Raw genomic sequence first — 27,328 nt, 5'->3', positions numbered from 1 at the left:
ATCCTCTTTTATAGATGAGAAAACTGAGGAATAGAAAATTTAAGGCTGTCTCAAAATCATACACTCAGGCAGAAATCCCAGCAATTTTGAATCTATAAATGTTGGGCTTGGCGCTTTATACTAAAATAGCAGACTAAGCTATCACTTGCTGGTCACTAGACCTACTGACTAAAACCCAATTTAAGAGTCAAACTAGAGAGTCACCCAGCCACAACTGAGAAATGATCATTTCTATGGCCTAGCTTAGCTTCCAAATAGCTCACATAGGATTACTGCATTTAAAACAATCCTGGCTTTAAAAACAGTCTAACAACAAAAACAACAACAACAAAACGAACAGACAAACAAACAAACCAGCTAATTTCAGAAATGCCCAAGCTCAGCTCAGAACTGATAAATCCTAAACTTACCAAGACCAGTGAGAGACAGTTTACTCGGGCACCTGTTGCACTTGATCAAATGTTGAGTTAATAATCTGCACCTGATATTCTCAGGATTAAATAGTTCAGTAGAGATAAGACAAATATGGAACCACAGCGGTCCCCTCAGCCCTCTCCAACACCGCTCTCTGGATCTGCTACAGAGGGAGATTGTGTCCCGAGAGCCCCTCTTCCCCATGCGCACACTCTCTCACTGGAGTCCTTCCAAGCACAAGGGCACCCGTGTCAAAGGGGGAGGGGGCTGTCAGCAACAGGAGATGCTCCATCCGGGGGATGATGGGAGGTGCGCCCTGGCATCCAGCCCTTTGACAATAGGCCTTAGTTTATAACCAAGAATGATTACACACATATCAACTCAGTATTACTTGACCAGAGAAGATACAAGTTCATTAGACTTTCTACCTGGAAAAAGCAGATTCTTGTAGAAAGGCCCCGGGAAGCTAAACTTTATAATATTTTCTCTTTTAAATCTGTGTCTGAAATCACAATAACTAATGTGGGGAACTGTCAAAATAGACCTTTCTCACTCTTCAGATATTTAGTAGCCTTTGGAATCAGTTCTTCCTGCTGCCAACCTCGAACTAACAACCAATGTCTTAATCACGCTAACTGGCATGACAATTCAACTCCTTATGAGCCACAGATCTTGTCCTGTAACTATAGAGGAAAAGCCATATTTTTGTCCGGAAAATGAAAAATAGCATAGAGCCAAGTGACTCTAGAGGATGGTAATGAATGCTAATGTTCACTCGTTCGTCACATATACAGTTTTATTAGGAGGAAAGGAACAGCAAGTGTGGTCGCCCCACAGTGCACCGCTCTCTGCTAAGCTCTGAAAACACAAGGGCCCTGTTAGTCCTCCTGCCACTTTCAAATGTATCTGTGGAAGTGACAGGGATAAAAACAAAAACAAAACTGTAGTTCACTGAAAAGTATTTCCCTAAACTCATGTCTACCTGAAACTTCAGAGTGTGGCTTTACTTACAAACAGTCCACACAAATATAATTAACTAAACTTATTCTAGTTTGAGGGAGGCCTAAGTCCACTGATTGGCATCTTTCTTAGAATAGGGTGAGATAGAGAGAAGGAGGCCATGTAAACACAGAAGCAAAGGGCCATTTTACATACACACACACAAACACACACACATGCATGCCAGCCAAAGCAAGCAAAAACTGAGCAGGAAGTGTCTTGTCTGTAGCTTTTACAGAAAGCCTGGCCTTGTGAGTGTTTTGATTTTGGACTCCTAGTTTAGCAGTATATGTAAACGACTATTAAGTTTGCAGTACTATGTCACTGAAGCTATAGACAAGCAATGTAACAACACGAATACTAAATTTAGCTTGGTTAATTTCCAACTGAATTATAACCGAATGAGATAATTCACTCATTATTTACAAGCTAAATTATATATATATATGATTGATGGATGGATGAATGGATGGATATTAGACATGTACTAGTAAAAGTTGATATAATTATCATAAAAGGAATAAATAGTTTTGAAGATATTATATGTACAAGAAAACCATGAGGAAGAAAATCAGATCTGTCAAATACCACAGTCATTAACAGCTCAGTTAACAGTAACTTCATTTTTTTTCCTAATGTTATCATGCTTATAAAATCATAGCTCATAAGTAATTTTCTGCAATATTAAAAGTATTTTAATTAGAAGCTTGAATGTTAGCTGTGAAAGTTAGCTACTCATTTTATAAGCAGGTTATTTCTAAATATCTAACCTAAAAGATTCTGGCAGGGCTGGAGAGATGTTTTAAGAGCACTGGCGGCTCTTCCAGACATTCTAAGTTCAAATCCCAGCAGCCACATAGTGGCTCTCAGCCATCTGTAATGGGATCTGGTGCCGTCTTCTGGTGTGTCTGAAGACAGTGATGGTGGCATATACATAAAATAAATAAATCTTTTTTTAAAAAAGGAAAAGATGTTGGCTTTTTTATCCCCTAAGATGTTTTTCAATTTCTATCCAACCCCTCCTTTTTGGTATCATAATTTGACATTAAAAATACAAAATATTTCATGGGATAACTAATAAAGTATGCAGAGAAGTAATAAAGAGAAGCTCCGGCTGCTCTCGAACTCACAAAGTTCAGGCTTTAACGACCCGCTTCCCTGTGCCCACCTCCCACATGTCAGGACTACAGACAAGTGCCACAGTGCTTGCCTGGCGCTGTCCTCTTTTATGTGTATTTTATTTATAAATGATGTCCGTGTACGCTTTCCTAAGCAAAGTACTATACATTCAAGAATCCCCAGGAATGACCACTGCTTCCTTTGCCTCGATGGTCAGAAACCTTAAAGAAAATGTTGTGATACCAGATCTAGGAAGTGATGGTACGGAATGAGGGAGTGAAGGGTAGGATCCTAAGACACTCATCCACTCCCTTCCAAACCTTTCCTCATGCTCATGAGCCTCCATCAGAAGTACCACACGCTGTGAAGACACCACACTAGGATTCTAACTTAAAACAGGAAAGTGGGCCTTTGCCAGCTATGTTGTTTCTCTGAGCTGCCATCAAAGACATCGTAAGTTTCAAAGTACCAAAGCCTGAGTTAAGCCACTGTATGCGCCCCATCTTAACAAGATGAAATTCAAAGTCCATCTGGAGACACAAATCTAGGCAAGATTAGGGTTGCTAAGCATTTCCACTTTGTGTGAAAATTATGTTAAAGTCTAAATTCCAAGGTAATCCGATAAGTGGAAAGCAGGCCCTTGAAATCCACTTCCCTGAGCACGAGGCTTTCCTGATTCCCAATCTTCATGCTGCTGACATTTTAAGAATGAAGAATTGGTCAGAAGAGCAGAATAGAGTAAAATCAAATTCAAGCTCTCTCCCTCTCAGTGACCCAGCTTTGATGTTGCCTCCATAGTGGAAAATGTGCCTATTCCAACATTCAGGAACTCCCTCCAATTAGTTACACATACAAGTCACCATGTGTGTACTTGTAAAGCTGTGACTGAGGACCAGCCAGCAGTAGCAATGACCTTGTTTTCTATACATGGAAAGTGGAAAAACAGTCAGGAGGCGGAATTCAGGATAGGGATGTAGATCTAAAACTGACCCATTGTTCAGTTCTTAGTACCATAAAGTTATTTGAATTCTAAAAAAAAAAAAAAAAAAAAAAAAAAAAACCAAACGGGATAAAGACATGGCTCAGTTTGGAATGCTCCCTTACAGAGGACCAAAGTTGAGTTCCAAGCACCACATGAGGGCTCATAATCAGGAACTCCAGTTCTAAAGGAGTGGACACACTCTTGTGGCCCCTACCATCACTGATCACATGTCAGCAATCATTCATACTCATAAAATACAAATAAATATTTAAAAAATACTATATAGAAGTCATGTCTTATTAGAAAGACCTCAAAATATAATATTTAATGAAAACACTTTTTCTTTTGCAATGGATCACCCCAGACCTCAACAATTTTTCCACCACTGTCCATCACAGGAACATGAGAAAATTGAATTTCAGGAACCCTCAGAAAGTCAGAAGCATCATGTCAACGTGGAAAGTTCATAACCAATGACATGACCCAACCCTTACCTTCTGCAAGTAACGTTTCCAGGGCCCTAAACTATGAAGTGGTGTTATGAGCTCAACTGTGCCCTTCCCCGTCAAACATATCTTGTATGCTGAAGCCCAAACCCCAGTTCCTCAGTGCAAGGCTGGATGTGAGTACGAAGAGAAGTTAAAATGAGATCACTGGGGTAGGCTCTTACTCAGTCTGAGCAGTGTCCTTATAGAAAGAAGACATTTATATACAGACACAGAATAATAACCCAGAAACGAAGGGACAGGACACCTATCTATGAGCCAAGAAGGAAGCCTTGAACAGATCCTCTCGCACAGCTCTAAGAAAATGAGTCATGGTACCTCAACACAGCATTCTTATCCTCCAACACTTTGAGGCACTAACCATCATACATCATACATCATCTGATTGAGCAATACATCATCTGAGGTACTGTGTCCTAAAAGCCTTGCAGCCTGTTAACGTGGTTTCATGTTATTAACTCAGGCAAAACCCAGAATCCTAGACCACAAACCCACTTTGTATAGATTGCCTCGACTAGCAGTCAACCTCTGATTTGCACAGAAAGTTCTTGGCTTCAAAGACACTGATCTTGCCTCTTACTTTTGCTCTTAGCCTTTCTTTGGACTCTGGTGCCATTATTCTGCACCTCAGGTGCCTTGGCCATGCATTTCACAAGGTCCATCTTCCAGAATATTGAGCCAAATGCATCTCTGTTCTAAATTTAACACACTAAAACTGAAAATCTATGATTTTAGGTGTCTTACTAAAACATGCTGTTGACATTCAGTAGCTAGTGAGATCCATCCCTAAAACTTTAGGTATTTTAAAATATATATCTCATGAACCCAGAACTCTAAGGGCACAAATAAAACATTCCTAAGGAGCAAAGACCACTGTCACATGACCAGCTACTAATTGAAAATACCTTATAAAAATAATCACCCCCCTTACTCTGGACAAAGTCATTGAGTGTCTACATCTACTCATTTTCTGAATCTGTGGAGGCAGAAACGTCTCCATCCAGCCATCAGCTTATCAATCTCATTTCTATCTGGAGGTCCAGCTGACATCTTGGCACACTTCACTAGTCAAGAACCTTCCTGAGGATTCGAAATGCTTCCAAAATGATCCAGCATCTCTATGGCATTGCATGTTATTCTTTGACTTATTATTTCAATCTTCTGCCTGCCACCAGGTTGACAGATTTCTCAGGAGCACCATCTGTATCTAATGCTCCATCTTATTTACTGACTCTAGCTTAATGATGCTCTGCAAGTCATTCTGTAAGCTGTTACAGGGATGGTGTCAGACAAGGTCACTAACTTCATTAAAACTCTACATATGAACAGAGTCGGGGTAACACGCCACATTCCAGTGAGGACTGTAATGGAAATGATCAGGTTATTGGCATGGAGAGCTGCTGAAAGATGGGTTAGAACAGAGTCAACTGCTATTTTAGACAGAATGATCAAAGAAAGTTTCTGAGAAGAGAATATCTGAGTTTATAGCTGGTATCTAAAAGCAGCCAATGAAAAGCATTCAGGACAGTGGCAGAGCGCATGTGAGGGCCCTAAGATGAGACACTATGTAACCACGGAAAAGAAAAGTAGATCATTTCAAAGTAGAGAAGAGACAATAAGAATGCCAAAGAAGTAGAAAGTACAATGTAACAGTCGTCACAACAATCCAAGGAAGAGCTGACTATACCCAGGTTACAGTGAGAAAACACGTACCAACTGTGCATAGACTTGAGCCTACCTTTAGAGATGGATCCAACAGAACTACTTTGGGCTAATTTGGGTAGGCAACACTAGGCATTACCGTCACTCATGTAAAGAGAATACTGCCTGGGATGTGTTAGACCAGAATTAAATCTGGATATAAGTTTTAGGTAACTTGTTATGCCAGCCCTACTTCATCATGATATGTTATTCTTCTTAGAGGTTGTTGAATACAAGGGGAAATCTCAAGAAGGTGGATAAATGCATGAAATGAACAATGTAGACAAGGTCTCAGCTTATCAGATCAAAGAAGGCTTTTTTTTTTTTCCTCTCCTTAGACTCAACAAACTCAAAGGTCAGCACAAGAAACAAAGAAAAGCCAATCTGCCTGGAGTTTCCAATGTCACAAAAAAGGATTCTCTCAATTGTGTGCAATTTTTGCTAAAAGGTTAGACAAAGGAACTCAGAAAAGTACATGTTTGGTTTAGAATAAAGAGAAAATGGATAAACTTTCTAAGAAGCTTCAGCTAAATGGTAATAAAGTCAAATGGAAAGGCAGAATGAGATGACGAAGAGGAAATAAACAGGAGCTCAGTAAGAGTGCCCTGGCTAGTTATATGACAACCTGACACATGCTAGAGTCCTTCTGGAAGAGGGATACTCAGTTGAGAAAACACCTCTACCAGATTGGCCTGTGGTACATTTTCTTGTTTAGTGAGTGAATGTGGGGGTGCCCAGCCAGTAGGGGGTGGTGTTACAGCTAGGCAGGTAGTAGTGGGATGTAAAAGAAAGTAGGGTAAGCCAGCCTTGGGGATCAAGTAAGCAGAATCTCTCCATGGCTTTTACATCACTTCCGGCCTCCATTTTCTTACCCTGCTTGACCTTCTTGAAGGATGAACTGTGATATGGACGTGTAAAAAAAATAAATAAACCCTTTCCTCTGCCAAGTTGCCTTTGGTCATGGTACTCTATCACAGCCATAAACTCCCTAGCTAACAGAGAAACCATTATTGTCATCTTTGTCATTGTCGTCATCATCAGATGACAAACAATCTAGATGATGACAGAGTGTGTTTAATGTGTCAATGCCTTCACAAAACTAGGTGGTAAGTCAGCAGTACACCGTTTGGATCAGCACACCTTGTACTAATCCCAGTTCTTAGAGAAAGATAATTTGCATTTTTAAATGATGTGGAAGTGAAGCTACTAATCCTAAGCATTATGGCAGTGAACTGTAAAATTCCCACTAACAAGATGGCTCTCATTAAGGAGTAAAACCCTCCTATGCAAGAGTGAACAAGGCAAAAGACAGATCAACTTTATTTCATAAAACTAAAGTCGTATGTGTAAAATATACTACACTGTAAGAAGACTTTTTAAAAAAATAACAGGGGCAAAGGAACACAGATATTACAACGTGAGACATTTAACAAGGTAACTGTGATGCTTGGCATGTCTGGAGATGCAGAATACTTACCATGCTGGGAACAACACATAGCTACAGAATCAAAGGAAGAAGATGGACGTGCCTACCTTCCCTGATGGCTGTGAAAGGTGTGCCCTCTTCCTCCTGCAGCCTGATCACCTTTAGAGCCACCAGCTTCCCGTTTACCCTGCAGAAAACCAGAAAACAGAGGAGAGTGACTTTGCAGGCCTACATGTCTGTTTCAGTTCTAATTATCCTCCCTAACATTTCTATTCTACACAATGGTGCATTAACAATGTCAGCGACTCAATTATACTACATAGCCACACTGAATTCAGCAAGTCTTGGAGTTCTAGGTCATGAATGCTCCCATTGTAAATACACTTGTAATAGGCTAAGATCAAACGTGATAGTTCTGTGAGATAGCTTTTTCCTTCCAGTGAAACCAGAGTTCAACAAAACCACCTGAAAATGAATCTCAGTCTAATTAAAGGCAAACCAGTGAAGAGAACATTTCCCTTTGTTTCTCAACGCACATTTTCAGTCTTGGATAGGGTCATATAATCCCATGAACAGAAGCTTGTCACTCACCTTCTCTCCCTTCTTTTCTCTCTCAGCAGCAACACTTACCTGCACACGAGAGTGCGTGCACACACACACACACACACACACACACACTTGTGCACGTGCCATCTTTTGCATTTTTTTTAAATAAGAGAGCCTTTGAATAACTACATTTGATCCAGTTGTGTTTTATGTTATATGATCAAAAACTTGATGAATATACTATTACAAATTACAAAAGACATAAGCAAAGCAGATGGTTTTCAACACTTTCTGCATGTGTGTGAGCTCTGCCCAAAAGTCAGATTACACTACAGAGATAATGCTTCATTTAGTCAATTCTGTCAACTGTCAACATCAAGGAAATAACTACATATCCCAGCCCTCATGACTCTTGTCTTCTACATTTACTATCCCAGGTAGAATAGTTTCTTTGGCTGCCTTGTTCCTTAAAATGTTTTCAAGGAGATATGAAAATATTAAAAAAGCATTTAAAGAAAAACAAACCATCCTGACATACTCCTTCAGCCAACCAGCTCCTATGTTTTGAAGCCAGCATTTATCACTGTTCCAATATACTGTCTGGTCTAGAGACCTTCCACGCTTATACATACATTATGTAGATATATTTGTGTCATATAAATAAACTGACAAATACATATACATATACATCATATACACATATACATACACATACATTATATACATTATACACATACACATACATATACATCATATACACATATACATACATATACATCATGTACATATATACATATACATCATATACACATACACATACATATACATCATGTACATTTGTACATATTCATTATATACACATATACATTATATATGTTATACATGTATATACATATATATCATATACACATACATATACATCATATACATATGCATCATATACACATACATATACATCATATACACATATACATACATATACATCATATACATATATACATATACATCATATACACATACACATACATATACACCATATGCATTTACATAATATACACATACACATACATATACATCATGTACATTTATACATATACATCATATACACATACACATACATATATACCATATGCATATACATCATATACACATATATATACATATACACCACATACATACACATCATATACACACATATACACATGCATAGTGTGAAAAACAATAAACAGTGTATATATACTGCATCCCCTTGTTTAAGCTTAACACACTTAATTTCATACTAGTCTTCAACTGATAGGCATTTAGTTCATTCACAATTTTCTGCTTCAAAGGCAATATAATGTATATTCTTATATATTTTAGCCATAGTTCTAAAAGTGGGAATAACAAGTTCCTAAAATGTACATACAAAGTTAAAACACAAATACAAGTGTAAATACTATTTTTGATGAGAATCTAACTTTTATACTGCACAGCAGAAACCAATTTCCCTTTCCTGCGGCAGCAATGGTAGTCCTGTTACTTCTTTCTGTCTTCGCTATGTTATCCCTGTGTGGTTCTGCTAATCTTATAGCTTCTTATTATAATTTTGATGGCTACAAGAAATACTCAGAGGAAACAAAATGAAGAGCTCATGTGCCCCAGGGAATCCTGTGTCCGAGTCTGAAGTATGAATGCTAATGTCTAAAAGGATAAATATGTAACCATAAAAATCACAATATCTAACTAACATATGCTTGTTCAGAAAACTGCCTGCCCCAGAAGAGAAACCCAGAAGCCAAAGTCCTCATCCCAATCCAACTGCCAGATGGTTTTTCTCCATGCGCCCACAGAAACGCCATTAATACTGGTGATGGCGAAGGGATAAGGACATCTTGTTACATGGCTCCACCACGTGCAGACTTTCTCCCTGAAGTCGGGATTTGTAGGGATTTGGCCTGTGACTCAGCTGGGAAAGAAAGTCTTCCCAATTTTCTCATCAGCAACCTCCTTTCCTGAGTGCATCACCTTGACTTTGCTTGGCTCAGCTGGCTTCAGAGCCCATGAACTTCACTTTATGCTACAGGACTCAGGGAGCTTTTGGCAGGGCTTGAGGCTGCCATGAAGTCAGAAACTGACATCTGTGCAGAATTCTCAGCCCAGCTGAGCTCACGGTGGCTCCCATAGGAGGCAGTGACTGATTCCAGGAACGCCTTGGAATTTTCCCCTCACTTACAGACATTTTCCTCTCACCCATAAAACACACACACACACACATACACACACACACACACACACACACACACACACACCACCTTCTTCCCACACAGCTTTCCTTCCATTCCCCCTGAGAAGCATTAAATTGTATATACCAGAAACTGAATTCTGGATCTCATGCACTGCAAGCATCCCTCAGACCGTGAAACATGACTAGCCATTGGTATAGCTGAAAGCAAAGAACAAAGGCCTGAGTTAATTTACTTCTGGGATGCAACTAAAGCCAGTGAAGTGGTAGAAAGAATGGCCCTCACAGGCTCCATAAATTTGAATGCCAAGTAACCAGGAAGTGGAGTTCTTCGAAAGGAGTAAAAGCATCAGGAGGTGTGGCCTTGTTGGAGAAAGTGTATGACTTTGCGGTTTCTTTTCTTTTTAAATTATTTTATTGGATATTCTCTGTATCTACATTTCAAATGTTATCCCCTCACACACACACCCACCCCACTCCCATCTCCCCTCCCTCTCCACTTGTTTCCATGAAGGTGCTCCCTCTCCACTTGTTTCCATGAACGTGCCCCCTCTCCCAATCACCCTCTCCACCTCAGTGCCTTGGCGTTCCCCTACACTGGGAAAACGTGTCTTCATTGGACCAAGGCCTCTCTTCCCATTGATGCCAGACAATGCTATCCTCTGCTACATATGCAACTGGAGGCATGGGTCTCTCCATGTGTGCCCACTGGTTGGTGTTTGAGTTCATGGGAGTTGTAGAGGGTTTGGTTGGTTGATAATGTTGTTCTTCCCAATAGGTTGCAAACCCTTTCGGCTCCTTCAGTCCTTTCTCTAGCTCCTCCATTGAAGCCCGTGTAGTCCCAGGCTTGTGTGCGCTCTTGCCCACCCCCTCCCCTCTCTCTTTCTCTTCCCTGCCTCCCTGCAAATGGATCAAAATGTAACTGCTTCAGTACCATGCACGCCACCATGCACTCACCATAATGATAACAGTGGACTAAGACTTTGAATCTGTAAACAAGGCCCCAAATTAAATGTTTGTTTGATAAGAGATGCCTTGCTCATAGTGTCTCTTCTCAGCAATAGAACAATGACTGACTGACACAGTCAGAATCCATCTAAGGACGCTCAAAGGTCAATCTATATTACTCTACGGTGATAAAAGCATTTCTTTTGAATTCACCTTCTATAAATACAAGAACCAGTTTTATGGAGTTATAATTCTGCAATTTCCATGAATCAAAATTTCAAGTGATAAAGATGTCAAGGTGACTGGTTGGTGGGCTGGTTGGTTTATTGGTTGGTTTTTAGCTTTTATTTAATGGAATGTGCCTGAGTGTTTTACCTGAATATAAGTCCAGGCCTAAGTCTTAGTGGGTTTTATAGACTTAGTTGTTGCTAAAACTGATGTTCCACATATTTTATCACATGAAACTAAATGTGATTAGAATTTAAGTTCCAGAAATAAAAAGACTGTGTCTTTTATTCAATGTTGTGTCCAATATCTAGAACCTTCCAGACACAGAATGACTACAGATGCTATTAATTCATGGAGATTTTCCCCTTCGTTGATGCCAAATAAATAGAAAATAAGGTAGAAAAACTCTTATGTCTAAAATTTTCAGAGACATCAAAATTTTTCTAAAGCTGCCAACATCTGCATTTATGTTTGCCTTCACAGTTTAACTGCTGAGCCATCTCTCCAGTAATATCACAATGTCTGGTTTTCTTTTGGTTTGGGGGTTGTTTGTTGTATTTTTGGTTATGTTTCTTTATTTGTCTTATGTGTGTATGCGTGTGTGTGTTTCGGATTAAAGGTAAAGTCTCTCTGGTTTTTATGCATATGGTGACAAGCTTTCATTTCATGGAAGTTTTAGAATTTATAGAATACTTTGTTAATTAACCTTTTTATACCCAACTGACCCACTGCAAAGCATTTACAATCCTTTAATAACATAAACACAAACCACTAATCAGCAGCTCCCTCTTCTCCAGTGGCTTCACAAGTTCCCCACTAAGAATTATATTGATCATCAAATTGCTCTTTAACCTGAGTCACTGTGACTTTCTTCTTTCTTAATTAGATTTTCTCAACATGTCTGGACACTCACCAACAGCCGAGTCCTTAAGTTTCAAAGTTGTGTAAAAATGTTAAATCACAGGCTCAAACATTCTATAAAAGGTCTTTGGAAATAATGATATGAAATTTCCTAATGTTCTAATTTCAGTACAGATGTATGTATACTATCTGTTTTATTTTTGTATATAAATGGACTTTATCACTATTATCTGAAGCACTCAAAATTTTATGCTACTGGCCATGTATGTATTTCACTTCTTAAGGGTATCAAATTAAGATGCTATCCTTTAAAAACAACACCATATTTTCTAATTATCTTGTAGTTTTTAAACTACTTTTTGAGGGTTTAACACATGCAATTCAAACCCTGATTCAAATAAACGCAAAATTCAAATTGAATCAATAAATCAGAGCTGTTTACAGAAAAACATTGAGGATTCCCCTTTAACAAGTCATATTAATTAAATCACAAGTTAATGGATAAAAGGCAATCAAGGTTTGATTGCCAGTGGAAACATTAATTCAGATAAATAACATGGTGAGAAAAACATGCCTTAGGTTGTGCTGATATTGCTGTTCCTTTGGAGGTATTGACAGCTTTGCTTCTAGTTGCTACTTGTTACACATGGAGCCATTTTCCTCCAGCCTCAACTGCGGTTAGCAATGTGGTCTCACTGTGAGATTCAATGGAAGGCCAAGGATCAGCACTCTAGTCTGGTCTGCATGTCACAAGTTATGAGGTACCAAAAGCAGCACTAGGCAGAGCTGCATAAATAGGTATTGGGGAAACTATGCAACAGAGACCTGCAGACACTAGGTGGCCAGGCAAAGCCAGGCTGAAGTAGTATCTAGCTTCTAACAAGATTCTGACCACAGATTCAAACCTCTAACCTCAGAAATTGTGTTCACAGTTCCCTGTTCCCCTCCCCTTACACTTGTAGATACAAAATTCACTTAATTCTGTTGTGAGAGAGAAGCCTAAACTGCAGAAATTTTAGACAAAAAAAAAAAAAAAAAAAAAAAACAAACAAAACAAAACAAAAACACCACCTACTGCTTTTTGTTTTATTGTATCCATCCATTCATTCCTTTATTTTTCTGTACCACCTCTAAAGAGAAACTCCCCACTTTGCTCAAAGCACAGTTTTTGGTTTCAAAAACTCGCATGCACGGAGCAAATTTTCATAGACTGGAGTGGTTCTCAAAGGCAAGGCAGAGGTTTTCCATTGGTCGCCCCACATTAATAGGATAACTTAGTGCAGTGAAACGAAATTGCAAATATTATCTAGGCCATCGTGGAAAATAGTGTTCAGGAGCTAATGCCTAGAAGAAACTGTATCTGGAAGATATCAAGGAAATTAAAGCAGTGTACCTGAAAGAAATTTAATATATCTGCGAAATTTAATACATTACGTCTCCCTCGTCCGTTATGATCTTGTATCAGGAGAAAGTGCTGAGGGAAACAGTAGCCTGGGAAGCCAGATACATGGCTTTTGTTTGCTGTGCTCACAATGGGGCAGCATCAGGAGCGCCAGAGCATGCTCGGAGCACTGTTGGGGCTCAGTTTATCAATCTCGGGCAAAGTTAGATAAAACAATTCGGAAAACTATCCTAACCCGTCTCCATTTCTTAACAACTGCATTTAAAACTCGTACAAATGCTCAGTACGGAGTACTAAAACCTAAAACGGGGACAGCTGGAGAGATGGCTGCTCTTCCAGAGGACCTGGGTTCAAGTCCCAACACCCACATGGCAGCTCCCAGCTATGCCGAATTCCAGTTTCAGGGGAATCTGACACTCTCACACAGATATCCATGCAGGTAAAACACCACTTCACATGAAACAAAAATAAGCAAGTTATTTTTAAAAACATAAAATGTTAAAGACAGTTGCTACCATCTTTAAATGTTTTTGTTTTTTTTTTTTTTTTTTTAAACTCAGACGTAAATGAGAATCTGCCTCAAAAGTGCTCAACCACAGTTTTCTGGCATATCCTGACAATGCTAACTCCCATACCTACTCTAAGAGAGAAGTGAAAATTTAAATAATTAGAATTTCAAGGTAAACTCTAGGAGCCACTTGCCCTAATATCTACCAAATGATGTAGACAGAAGTGGAAAAAGACTCAGAATAAGTCTCCTTAAATTCATTTCTTTTTAAGTAAATTCTAAGGTTAATAAAATCACAGCCTAAAGTCTATTTACTAGGATGTGACTATGAATATAAAATCTGAGGATTTAATACAATGAGCAAAGAATACATCCAATAACCAACTCTTAGCTATTTTTTAAATGTCACTACTAGAGCATAATTAATGATTTGAAATGTTTTAGCCAACATCCGAGCTCTTAAATACATTGAAACAATGAAGAATTTGAATATAAATAATGTTCATGACCGAATACAGAACTGGGTACATTTCCACAATGTTAAGCCGATCAATCTTATACTATTATTACACTGAAATAAACCGCTTAACTTTCAGTTAAACAATCTTAAGGGCTTTATGAGGAAGGCAAAAATAGTTTAGTGCCCTGGGACTCCCCATTTGGTTAAGGGTTATGCACACCCAGACTTGTAATTCTGTACCTGGCAACCTAGTTCTTTCACCTGAATGCACTATACATACTGTCTTAGTCAGGGTTTCTATTCCTGCACAAAATATCATGACCAAGAAGCAAGTTGGGGAGAAAAGGGTTTGTTCAGCTTACACTTCCATACCGCTGTTTATTACCAGAGGAAGTCAGGACTGGAACTCAAGCAGGTCAGGAAGCAGGAGCTGATGCAGAGGCCATGGAGGGATGTTGCTTACTGGCTTGCTCCCCTGGCTTGCTCAGACTGCTTTCTTATAGAACCCAGGACCACCAGCCCAGGGATGGCACCACCCACAATGGGCTGGGCCCTCCCCCATTGATCACTAGTTGACAGCTGGATCTCATAGAGGCATATCCTCAACTGAGGCTCCTTTCTCTGTGATAACTCCAGCTTGTGTCAAGTTGACACAAAACCAGCCAGTACACATACACAACCCGCTCCAAACACTGCACCCAGGAACATCAGCATCTTCAGCCTTCACCTGCAATGGACTTCAAATACTCCCACCCATGACAACAGTATGTGTCGCTCATCCCAATATCAATCAAATCCAGGTACTCTACACTCAGGTGTAACCCACAACACATCTGAATTAAAAAACTAGAAGAACCAACCTGGCCTAAACTAGTTTGAGGTACATGTGTAGTGTCTTAGGGTTTTACTGCTGTCAAGAGACACCATGGCCATTGCAAACATTTAATTGGGGTTGGCTTATGGTTTCATTTAAATGGGCTTAGTCCATTATCATCATGGTGGGAAGCAAGGCAGCATGAAGGCAGACATGCTGCTGGAGCAGCCAAGAGTTCTACATCTTGATCTAAAGGCAATAGAAAGAGATACTGCCTTCCAAGGTAGCCGGAAGAGACTATCATGCACTCTCGGGAGAGTCTAAGCAAAGTACCTACTCCAATATGCTCACATCTCCTCCAATAAGGGCACATCTCCTCATAGCGCTGCTCCCTATGGCCAACCATTCAGAATTCAGATACATGAATCTGTGTGTGTGTGTGTGTGTGTGTGTGTGTGTGTGTGTGTGTGTGTGTGTTGGGGGCAAACTTATTCAAATCTTCAAAGGCAGCAAAGATAAACTATGGCCTCTAAAGGGAAAATCATTATTTACCATCTTCTGCCTCAAGCCAATGATTAAAATCAGACCTATCTGGAAAGACATATAAAATGGGAAAATTAGGTTATGACCTAATCTATCAATAGAAATAGAGAGCCACTCACACTATTCTCTTAGTAACAACATCCTCCTTTCTCTTCAAGTCTGTCAAAGGAATTCCCTAAGCATGATTGGGGCTCTGAACATCATCACACACAGGGCCCACGGTCAGTTTGGACAGTGTCTTTAGTCTGTATTATTACTCTGCTCCAGTGAAAACTTTCAGCCCTTTGGCGAAGAGGCCAATCACCTGGAAACATCCGACAACAGCAACAGTTATCTTGCGATCAGAAGACCTCAGTGACAACGAAGACTTCATGGAAGACAGTAGCCCTCAATGGTCATGGCTTCTTTACTATCACTGTCATGGATAAAGCATTCCTTTAAAGACTCAGTGGAACTTGACCCCCTTACAGTCATCCAAATATGTCATTCTTTCTGCCCTCTCTTCAAGTTCTCAAACAACAGATACAAAAATCAAATCCTCTCCTAAAGCTCAATCCTTCATTAAATCCAAGTTTGCATATTCATCTCTTATTCAACAAATACTAATTGTGAAGATTTGAGTTTGTGCTCTGGATAAATAATAAATAATAATACATCCCTGCACATAACGATTGTGACAGTACATCCCAGGAGTCCAGCATAATACCTAAAAATCAAATGAGTGGGATACTCTGAGAGGACATCATCAGGCTCCTGTCAAATGAAGCAATTTGGTCATTTGTAAAATGATATCTTCAATTGGAAGGACACCAAGCACCCTCATGTCTTTAACTATATATAATAAAACTAAGACAACGGGTGGTATTCCGTGGTCATCTCTTTAGCTTAAGATGTAGTGAAGAGAGACAATGTAGTAAGTGCTTAGTTTGCACAGGTCATAAAATCATGCTCCTAGGAATAATGTTTCTCCTGGTGCGGGCTTTCATGCTCTTTCACCAAATAAATCCAACCCAAATCTGATCACACCTGGACTGAAGTGCTTACTGAAAGGATATAGTCAACCAGTTAAATAATAGGAACTGGGTCATAATCTGAAAAGTCCAAACTATAGGACATTGTGGAAGGAACCAAGGCAAACAAATTTCAAAGTAACACTAACTGAGCTCTGGATGTTAAGACATTGAGATTTGTTTTAATTTGGTCATGTTAGAACATGATAGTTGTGTGTGTGTGTGTGTGTGTGTGTGTGTGTGTGTGTGTGTCCCCTGTGCATTCAGATATCCTCAAAGACTAAAAGAGGCCATCAGAACCCTTATAGATGGAGTTACAGACCCCGAATCCTAGTATTTTGCAAAAGCAGCAAACGCTCTAAACTGCTAAGCCCCAATCTCCAGACCCACAGTTGTAATTTATTACAAGAGTCCCCATCTTTCAAGTAATAAATAATCTATGAGACAATTATACTTGGAGTTTTTCTCAAAACCACTAGAAGAAATTAAGTGAGAAAAACAAGATCGGATATGGGCTTGCCATGCTTAAAGCTATGTGACAGGTTGACAAGGTTTTACTGCAACTATGACTTCTACTAATGATTGTCTCCACAAGCAGGGGCAGAAAGAACGAGAGACTGGCAACAGTAAGGAGTGCTTGAAAATGCTGTCTTCTGAACGTGGCATGGCTTCCATTTTCTTGAACTAGTAGCAGCCTTGATTATCTGTACATGACTTGCACAAGATGGAACCCATCAGCATTCTGCCATTGATGGGAAGGGCTTATTAGACCCCACTGCTTTCCTCTGAGCTATTGGCTGTCACTGAATGCTGGAGAAAATGGAGCAATGTCATAGGGATTCCGCAGGTAGGAAGTTGTCATTGCTCCGATACATAGCCTCCCAACAGCAAGTGTGGTGAAGAAGCTGAAATCCTAATCCAGGGAAAGATCTTAGCACTCATAGCAGGGACCAAGCAAGGGAGAAAAGAAACCTATGAAGACAAAACCTCTAGAGTATCAGGACGAACTGGACTGAATGCTGGGAAATTAAAAGATAGGCCCCAACTTCCTGGTGTCAGCATATGGGTCGTCAAAGGTACCATTTGTTGATGTTGAGGAAGCTAAAAAAAAAAAAAAAACTTGGAAGACAGACATGTGTTCCAAGAATTGTGTTTGGTAAGTTGCTGGACTGGAAAATATCACATGGAGATGTAACTGACTCACTGGTAAATTTATGAGTCTGGACCTTGATACACAAATCTAAGCCAGACATAAATTTGTGTTTCATTTGGACCACAGGGAACAGCCGACATTCTGAGTTAAGAAAATACCATGAGATGACGTGAAGAAGTACAGGGTGGGTGAGCTGTGAGTGGTATATGTAGATCTCAGGTGGCGTCTCGTCTTTCTTCCTTTGTCTGGTCTTTTACACGGATGTCTTCCTGACACTATAAATACGCAAAAATGCCCTGACATTGGGAGCCTCCTCTATGTCTTAGCTGAAAGCTTCTTGCTAACCAGTCCTCAGCAGTCCACCTTCAGCTTCCTGTCATTGAGCACAAACTGCCAGATACGGTGTATCAGTGCGGAGCAAATCAGGAAACTCCATACCCCATACTAGAAAGTGGGTCTGGCCTTAGCAGTCATTAAACTGTGACAGCCACAAAGCACTGTAAATTCAGACTGAACATGCCCAAAGGTGATCATGCCAACATCTGTGAGATTCTCTTCAAGGACCTTGTAATTATAGTACCTCTCCCCTTTTCAATTGTGATTCGGGAGTGTGATTTCTCTCTCATAAAACTCCAACCTGTTATCTAGCATCTAGTGCGGATACATCTAATTACTAATTCTGTATTTCTGTCCTGCTCATGACAGGCACTGGTAACCTAGCCCTCTCTGTTCTCAAACTCAAAAGAATACAGAACTAAACACAGGGAGGCCAGCACTTTGCTTCCTGGCATTGCACTCTGGACCAACCCCACCCTTTTTTGGTGTCCTTGACTCCATAGGTCTGCGCCTCTCTTTCTCTCCAGTCCTGTCTCCTTGTCCCTGCTCCTTCTCGGTCCCTTCTTCTATGAAGGCCTTGCTTATACTACGCCTGCTGTCAGGCCTCAGCTCTCGAACACTGACCACTACAATGATGTGCTATTCAGTCAATAGACTCTGCAGAAAAATCTGTGTTTAGCACAAGTTCATGCACAGTCTGGGCTCAGTAGCAAGAAATGAGCCAAGTGCTCACTTCACACAACAGGTACCAGAACAACACGCAATAGACTCTCTACTGCTCTATGGCCCCTTAACCAGCCTTTATCAAATCACCCTGGCAACAGCACATCCAAACTTCTTAGAAGTTTCTTTTCTACCACATGACCAAATACACCTATCAACACTTATAGGCAAGAAAATACATACACGTAGTTCATTAAACCAGTTCACTACCCTACTAGTGCTATACGGTTTATACAGTTTAACACGCTCAGGAAGAAAAGGCATTCAGGCACTAAAGCATTTCTCCAACCTGTTAACCTCTATTGTTTAGAGCCATCCAAACAATATTCTGTTCCAAGTGTTCAGGCAGGGCATACAGGAGGAAAGCCACACTGGTGTCCTTGGGCCTGCTTCACAATATCCATTATTTGAACATTCAGACACTTCAGGGCTACTAGTATTTTTCAACTGTTTTTTTTTTCAGAATTTATGCAGATAATTGACAGCTATATATAAATCTCAAATACAGACTTCCTTAAAATTTTACAGAACAGTCATCTCAGGTCTGCAAACAGAAGTCTTTAGAGATCCTCTGTCACATGAGGGTGCAATTCCCTTGTGTCTGCTCTGCATTGGGGGCCTGCCTCAAACTCTCCTCAGTAGCAATGATACAAGCAAAAGGGATGCTGATGAGTCTCGTCTTTGCTGTCTTTCTATGAAAGCAGCATGTGGACTTGAGGCCTGAGATCCTGAGGGGGCTCCCTGCATTTCAAAATAAAGCAAGCTGGGGTTGCCTGGCCTGGGTGTGTTTCAGGAGACTTTCATCATATACCTTGATAAATGACCTTCCGCTGGATTAAGGCAGAGGACTGTAAACTTCTGAAGATTCTGAAGGCACCAGGGACCCCTCCTGGGAGAGCAAGAAGCCACCCACACACACTCAGCCATTGAGGACTTAGCAGATGGTGGAGACTATACGGCAGCATCCGGCAACCCAAACACGTGATGAACGAAGTAACTTATCTAGTTTGGTTTCTGGTGCTGTGATAAACACTAGGTAGGTCCAAAAGCCACTTGGGGAAGAAAGGGCTTCTCAGGCTTACAAGGTAGAGTCCGTCCTGGTCATGAAAAGAGCCACAGGAGCTAACGGAAAAGTCTGATTTCATTAGGAAGAAAGTTCCTATCAGGAAGCTTTACAGAGCCATACAAAGTGTGATCTGAAACTTAATAGGTGATGCTCGCAGATGCCCAACATACATGGACCCACACGCACAAAGAGGGAGTGAAGAGAAACAGCATCAAAGAACTACCAAGTAACCAGTAAAAGCAGTGCCAGAGGAGGGTGGGGGACTTTGTTTTGCCCTCTTCCAGTTCTCAAGCACACTTGTCTGCAGAAACACATCAGAGAAGGCTTTGACAAACCCTGCATTTCACACGTCTGGAGAAATGGCATTTTTCTCTTCCTGAGGTCAAGCCGCCACTTCAAGTTCCCGTTCCGTGTTCCCATCAGCAGATTTCCCTCCCCCATCCACCCCCCACCATCCAAAACTGTTTTCAATGAGCAAAAACAAAAGGGCTACATTTCTTGATGATACTACCTCTTTTCCCAGTCTTGTATTACTTCTTATGCTCTGGTTAATTCTTATACATCATATCACAATACTATCTAAAAAATGATAGGGCAGTGCTCGTTTATCCTTTTCCTCTTGAAAAGCATGACTACATCATCCCAATTAGAGTGTGCCATCGCCTCAGAGACTGATGGAGACCAGGTAAGGCCTGATGCTCAACCTGACGGCACTTCACGTCCCCTGGTCCAGTCCTCAATTTCCTAGCAGAGCTCTAAGTACCCCTTGGCCCTGGCCCAGGCCCACACACTGAGCACGGCAAGAGCGAAGTCACGTGCCCACTCTCAGGATACAAGCCTCCCTACAGAAGGCAGATGCGATGTACCGAAAAGCACAGCACTGATTCTCTGCGAAGTTCTGGGAAGTCCCCAAATCCCCGCCGCCAACTGGTGCTCACCACTGAGATCTTGCTTGTCCTGTTCAAAGTGAGCTTTATAAAATCATGAGAGCTTTGGAACAGCAGGATAAACAAGTAATACCACCCTGGAGAGTCACTAAGATGAGCAGAGTTCAAAGTGTTCTCTAACGTTCTAATGAAGACACATGCACGCATGCGCGCACACACACACCTGTGGTTTATGCTCCAACAAACATAGAAGATGGTATTTGCTTTCTGGAGGTTGCCTGTAAAGACACACAGAGAACTAACCAAGGAAATTTCACACCAACCTTGTGAAAGGCTTTGAGGCTGGAGTGACCCAAGAGCGCATGATGAGGAGGTTCTTTATTTTCTCCAATAAAATAGCACTGCTTTCATACCATGGAAAATATTAAATGTCTTGAAAGTGAAACTTAAAATGCTCACAAGTCCAACCACATTTATGTGCTGAGATTGAAATCTTTTATGCCAAACGGGCTTCACAAACAGCTAAAAGTAAGTGTTCCTTAAAATGATTTGTTTTATATGCTAGTAGGGGGTCAACCTAAAGCCGAAGGAATTACCCGCATCTGTTGAAGTCAAGGGTTGATATTTACTCACACACTGCAGAAACGAGATTAAAGGGAGACCTATTATAAAAACACCTAAAGTTGGTGAAAAAGGGAAAAAAAAAAAAAAGAACAGAAGGGGAGGGGAGGGGAGGGGATGGGAGGGAAGAAGAGAAGAGAAGAGAGGAGAGGAGAGGAGAGGAGAGGAGAGGAGAGGAGAGGAGAGGAGAGGAGAAGAGAGGAGAGGAGAGGAGAGGAGAGGAGAGGAGAGGAGAGGAGAGGAGAGGAGAAGAGAAGAGAAGAGAAGAGAAGAGAAGAGAAGAGAAGAGAAGAGAAGAGAAGAGAAGAGGCACATCACTCCTACATGCTATTTCTTCGCAAGATTCTCATGAGCAAATCGTTTATCTTTATGTATATGAGTGTGTGTGTGTTTGTGTGTATGCACATGCATGTGGTGTATGTGTGGATGTTCACATATGAAGGATACACACAGATCATATGTGTATGTATGCACATAAAGGTCAGAGGACAAACAGGTATTGGTCTTTGCCTTCCACATAGTTAAAGATGAGGACGCTGCCACAAAATGCACTGAGGAGACCCACAGGCTTCCTGGGATTCACCTGCCTATCATCTACATGTGGAAAGTATCCCACCCAGCTTTACGTAGATTCTGGGGAGTTGAACTCAGATCCTAATGTTAGCACAATTTGCACGTCACCCACAGAGCTGCCTCTATAGCCATGGAATTCTATTGGTTAATATACAAATAGTTCATTTATTTTTTGTGGTCCCTACTAAAGTTCATAAATGTTTTGGAATGGCATTAGTAAGTTGTATCCTAATTATAACTTGATACATGCTTTGTGACTGTATCCACTAATAAAACTGACAGAATTTGAGTCAGTAAGAATTCCACTATTCCGTAGTAGCTCTATAACATGTGTGTATACCTTCCAGATTGTTCATGTGCAAATTCTTTTCCAAAGAATGGCACTCGGCAGAACATTCCTAATGCATTTATGTGAGTTATGACTTGCTGGTACACATTTCATCAGGTATGATGGGGTAAGAAACCAAAGAATACCAAGTCACAACATGCTTATCATTGTCTTTCAGGAAGATGGCCTGGTGTGTGCTTTCTTCATAAAGTTAAATGACTCCTGAATTTCCATTTATTAATGAAAGCAACCACGCCCATGAAAAGCCATAAAGGAATGATGGAGGACTCAATGTATGGGTCTGGTGACATGGGGACAAAACCACAATGCTACTTGCCTCTGAGATAGCATGGCTAGACAGTGTGCTATACTTAGTGACAGTAAACAAAAGTCAACTTATTTTCATGACAAATGCACTAGCAGATTACACTCCATGAACCCCTACAGATGTCTTCAGACCTATGAAAACTGAGGCTGAGTATCCAAGTGCCTAGCTAAAAAGATAATGTCCTGTGTCCTGACTTTAAAACTCTGTCCCCAGAGCCATCATTCAGAGCCTTGTGCTGCGGTTTTGCCTTTGGGAGATGACTGGATCATAAAGGCTCTGACTTCATCAATAAATTATCCATTTATGGACACAGAAAAGGCAGGCTATTGAAAAAGGAGTCTCCTTGGAGGTAGGACGTCATTGGGTATATACTGTGCAGAGCTTGTTGCCAGTCCCTTCTTCACTCTTTTTGTTTCCTAGCTCACAGCAACTGGGCATGCTTCCTCCAACGCGTACTCCTCCCCAGCCATGGGTCTAAAGGCTGGAGGCAGGGCCAAGAGAACAAGTCAAGGGCTTAGAAGACGACAAGGCAAAAGAAGACAGTGCTCTCCCAGTAGATCCCTGCCTGGAATTTCATCACAGCGTCACAGAAGCCAACACAGGAACTCATCACCGTCCTTCCGATCAAAGCACTTGGAAACATTTTTCCTCCATCACTGTGACAGGTGCTACAGAATAAGTTAATACAGATGAAGTAAAAGAGACACCAAGAAAGGCATGGACAGAAGGAAGTGTTAAATATCCCGACACATGTAAAAAAGGAGATGATGATGATATAGGGCCAGGCTTCTGCTGTAAGGGAGGGAGACTTTGGGCTCAGTTCCAAGTAGGAAAAGAGGGGACTGCAGCTGGCAGCAGGGTAGTGGAGCAGGAGCAAGAAAACGTAGCAAGTGATAGCAATGGTAGCAGTTAACAGTTCTTGATAAACTGTGCTGACTGGAGTGTGTGTGTGTGTGTGTGTGTGTGTGTGTGTGTGTGTGTGTGTGTGTGTTCATCATGAGGATGGAATTTTAAATGAAAATTAGAATAACCACTAAGGAAATTTGCATTTGAGAAAGCCAAATATATATTTTGAATCCTGAGCAAAAAAAGTTAATTAACCGGGCTGGAGAGATGGCTCAGCTCTTCCAGAGGTCCTGGGTTCAAATCCCAGCAATCACATGGTGGTTCACAACCATCTGTAATGAGATCCAATGCCCTCTTCTGGTGTGCCTGAAGACAGCTAAGTGTGCTCATATATATAACAAATAAATAAATCTTTTTGTAAAAAGAGATAATTAACTAAGTTCATAAAACCTACCAAATATGCTATGTGCTGAGTTCAGGTTAAACAAACCAAAAATTAATATCCTAATAAATATAAATTAGGCACACTATAGTATATCATAAGTGTCCAGTTTACCAATACCATAGCTACATATGAATACTATAAAACATCTGATAGTAAATTTTAATTTTTACAACACAGAAATGTGCTCACAATTCTGATCAAGCCCACGTGTGCTCCTCAGGGTCAAGCAGGGTATTGGCCTTGCAGAGCTGTTAAGCAGTGATCACAGGGTTGTACCAAGAAGGAAGCCAACACCCTCTTACACAAAAACCCCTCTGTGAAGTTTCAGCTACCAAACTTGGCTTCTACTAAAACAAATAATTTCTTTTTCAAGTGAGACAACACAATTTAACCCAGTTGAGAAAAATCCATGGATCATGAAGACTCTGGCTTTTGCTGTATGGTTTCTTTCTTGCAACCTGGTTTGATAAGCACATGAAGCCATTGCTCTGAAATTAGAATTAAAATAGCAAACAGCTTCAGAAGACAGGTTATGTCGCGGTATTGTTTTGTTGTTGCTCACAGAAGAAAGGCATTTAAAAAGTCAAAAAAAAAAAAAAAATCAACTTTCCCAAATGCCTGTCCTTTGTATGTGTCGCTCACTTAAACCACATAACAGGTAACACATATGACCAGCATGGCAGGCTGTATTTACAGCCATGGAAATCCCCAGGCATCCTGCCAAAGAATCCTCCCATGATGGCACTCCTGGAAAGGTCCAGCCCAAAAAAATACAATAAAATAAATAAAAAGAAGAGACGACTTCCTGTTCATGAAGAATTTTTGTTTCAAAGAAACTGAAAATTTGGTAATTTGGGCACGCACACACACACACACACACACACACACACACACACACACACACAAAGCTTCTCAAGAGAAATATTTACAAAACATTTAAAAACTGTTTAGTAATTGTCTACATTTTGTTTATTTGATGTTTTAGTTCATGCTTTTATTGTTAAAATTAAATTCAGTTATATAAAAATTACTAATGTTTATATTCAAGAGAAAACTATTAAAACCAAAATCCTCTGCCTATGGTAGACAAGTAATTGTCTTTCCTGTCCTCTTGGGGTTTAAGCAGATACTCTAAACCTACAGGGGTACATCTCTAGCATGTTTTTATTTGTTCTTAAAACCAAGGATTTTGAGAAAAATAATTTTCATTTAATTTTCTCCTTTTACCAAGTGTGGTAAAATCCAGAGTGCTAAGTAGTCAACAGTTTGACTTTGCAAAAGTGAGGGAAAGTGTGTCAGAAACGTATCTGATGGAAAGATGACAAGACCACTAATTCTGACTGACTAAAGAGCAAATGTGCCTGAGTTGTATGTTTGAAAAACTCGAAGAAGGCTCTGTGGGTTTTCAGTAGACAGAATGGCTCCTACTGTGTGTGAGATAAGCTGAGAAAGCAGCAGGTAAAAGCTGACACACCCACTTTGAGACCGGCTGGCCAATCAGCTGTGGAAATGTCAACCTGCCTACTCCCCTTTATCCAACTTACAGACTCAGCCTCTGTAACCTCTCTCAGGTCTCTCTTTCACAAAAACCACACACCCAAGGGAGCATGTCTGAAGAGTACAAAAGGAAACACAACTGTACAGGAGGCTGCTGTAGACCCACTAGCATTTCTGAGCAGAGACTTGGCCACCCCAGCTTAAAAACTGCATTTGCTGCCATTAGCATGAACTGCACACGACAATTTTATGTGCACGCATTCTCTCCAGAGCTCACTAATGAAATGAGTTCCTTTTAGACCAATGTTAAGATAGCTGAAATCACAGCATTATCACAAAAATAATTAGCAGCTTATGAAAGGAAGTTCTAGATGGTAGTTTGTAAAAATAAATACAAATAACACAAATACATCCATGTAAAGCTCTAGGAATTGGCTAAAAGTGGAAAGAAAGACCTTGAAATTTTGGCTAGAGCTTTAAGGCACACAATAGAGGCAGAGACTCATTCTCTCCCTCCAGCCTGTTTTCAAACACTTAACTGCAGTCACAATACACAGCAGAGATATGTTTCAGGTGAGAGTCAAAACAACCTGGAATTTCTAATTTACTCAAAATCCCATTTGAAAGCCTTTATTTCTGAAGAATGGCTATGTTATTACTTCTCTCTGGTTTGTGAGGAATATCAAAAGGCCATAACTGTGCAGGAAAGACGGGAGCTATGATTGCCATTCACTCACGTGCCAATGAATGGGAGCAGAAGAGAAATGACAGCCACGGAACTGCGAGCTGAGGTTCACATAAAAAGGCAGCAATAAAGTAGAAACCCCTCTGTGACACACACACACACACACACACACACACACACACACACAACCTGGCAGAAAGGAGAAGGGGGCAGTGTGCACCTACCACGGTACACAGAACCCCACAAATTACTAGGATAGAGTAAGGGAAGAAAGAGTTCTAATGTCACTGCAGAGTTGCTTAGGACAGTGAAAATATAGGTAGAAGACTGAAAATAAATTGTGACATTAACACAGGAGACACAGTTGGGAATATTACAGAAATTGTCTTATTTAAAAGGTAGAATAAACTCAGACCCAAAATTGATAAGTAGCAAGTCATATCTGATGGTGGACCAGCTTGTCCTGATTTATGATACAGCAAACTGTGTGGTCACAGCAGATTTTCCAGACTATGTTGACTGTAGTTTCTTCCTTGGTAGAATGTGGGAGATTGTGTTATTTCTGAGATTTATTTAATGATAAAGGAACATGTAAGAGCTGGCACTCACTAGGCACAGATACAGATTCCAAATGCTCTAAAAGTGCTCAGGAAACCACACTTTTCTACTTTTATAGAAATAAAGCCGTGTCAAAAACTTTACCTTCATCCCTTGAATCTAACCACAAGGAAAAGAGAAGAAACAAGGGAAGAGATTCCTAGAAGTGAAACTGGTACTTTAGCAAAACCCACTAGCATTGATGTCAAAATAAACCAAGAGTGCAGTCATACACTAAGGTTCTCTGGCCTCTCCGCTGCTTAGATACCCATAAATACAAAGACAGTAGAAATATCTGAGGATAATTTCCATATGGTCTAAATCTGAAATACATCGAAGCTGACAACTATTCAGACCTACAAACTGTCAGAGCCAGAAAGGGAAGACCAATTATCTGAGGCATTTGGCAGAAAGTTCAACTGACAGAAACAGGCCTCAAATTTTTCCATCAACAATATACATCAAGGGTTTCCTTAATCATCTCTCCCTTCCTTCCCACTCGCTCCTTCATTCCAGCATCTCCCTACATTCCTTCCCCATTTGCTTTAAAGC

The 27,328-nt window shown here is 40.5% G+C and overlaps 1 protein-coding gene across 1 annotated transcript in view; it reads right to left on the bottom strand.

Annotated features, from left to right (window-relative positions):
- CDK14 (cyclin dependent kinase 14) overlaps positions 1 to 27,328 on the bottom strand; it is a 511,537-nt gene that overhangs the window by 335,412 nt on the left and 148,797 nt on the right. Inside the window, exon 5 of the mRNA XM_080936223.1 lies at positions 7,255 to 7,334. Coding sequence (XP_080792349.1) covers positions 7,255 to 7,334 — 80 coding nt within the window. The remainder of the gene's footprint in view (positions 1 to 7,254; positions 7,335 to 27,328) is intronic.

The sequence above is a fragment of the Micromys minutus genome (genome assembly GCF_963924665.1).
Source record: "Micromys minutus genome assembly, chromosome: 23".
In the NCBI taxonomy this organism is placed as follows: Eukaryota; Metazoa; Chordata; class Mammalia; order Rodentia; family Muridae; genus Micromys; species Micromys minutus.
This window is presented reverse-complemented; position numbering and strand designations above follow the sequence as displayed.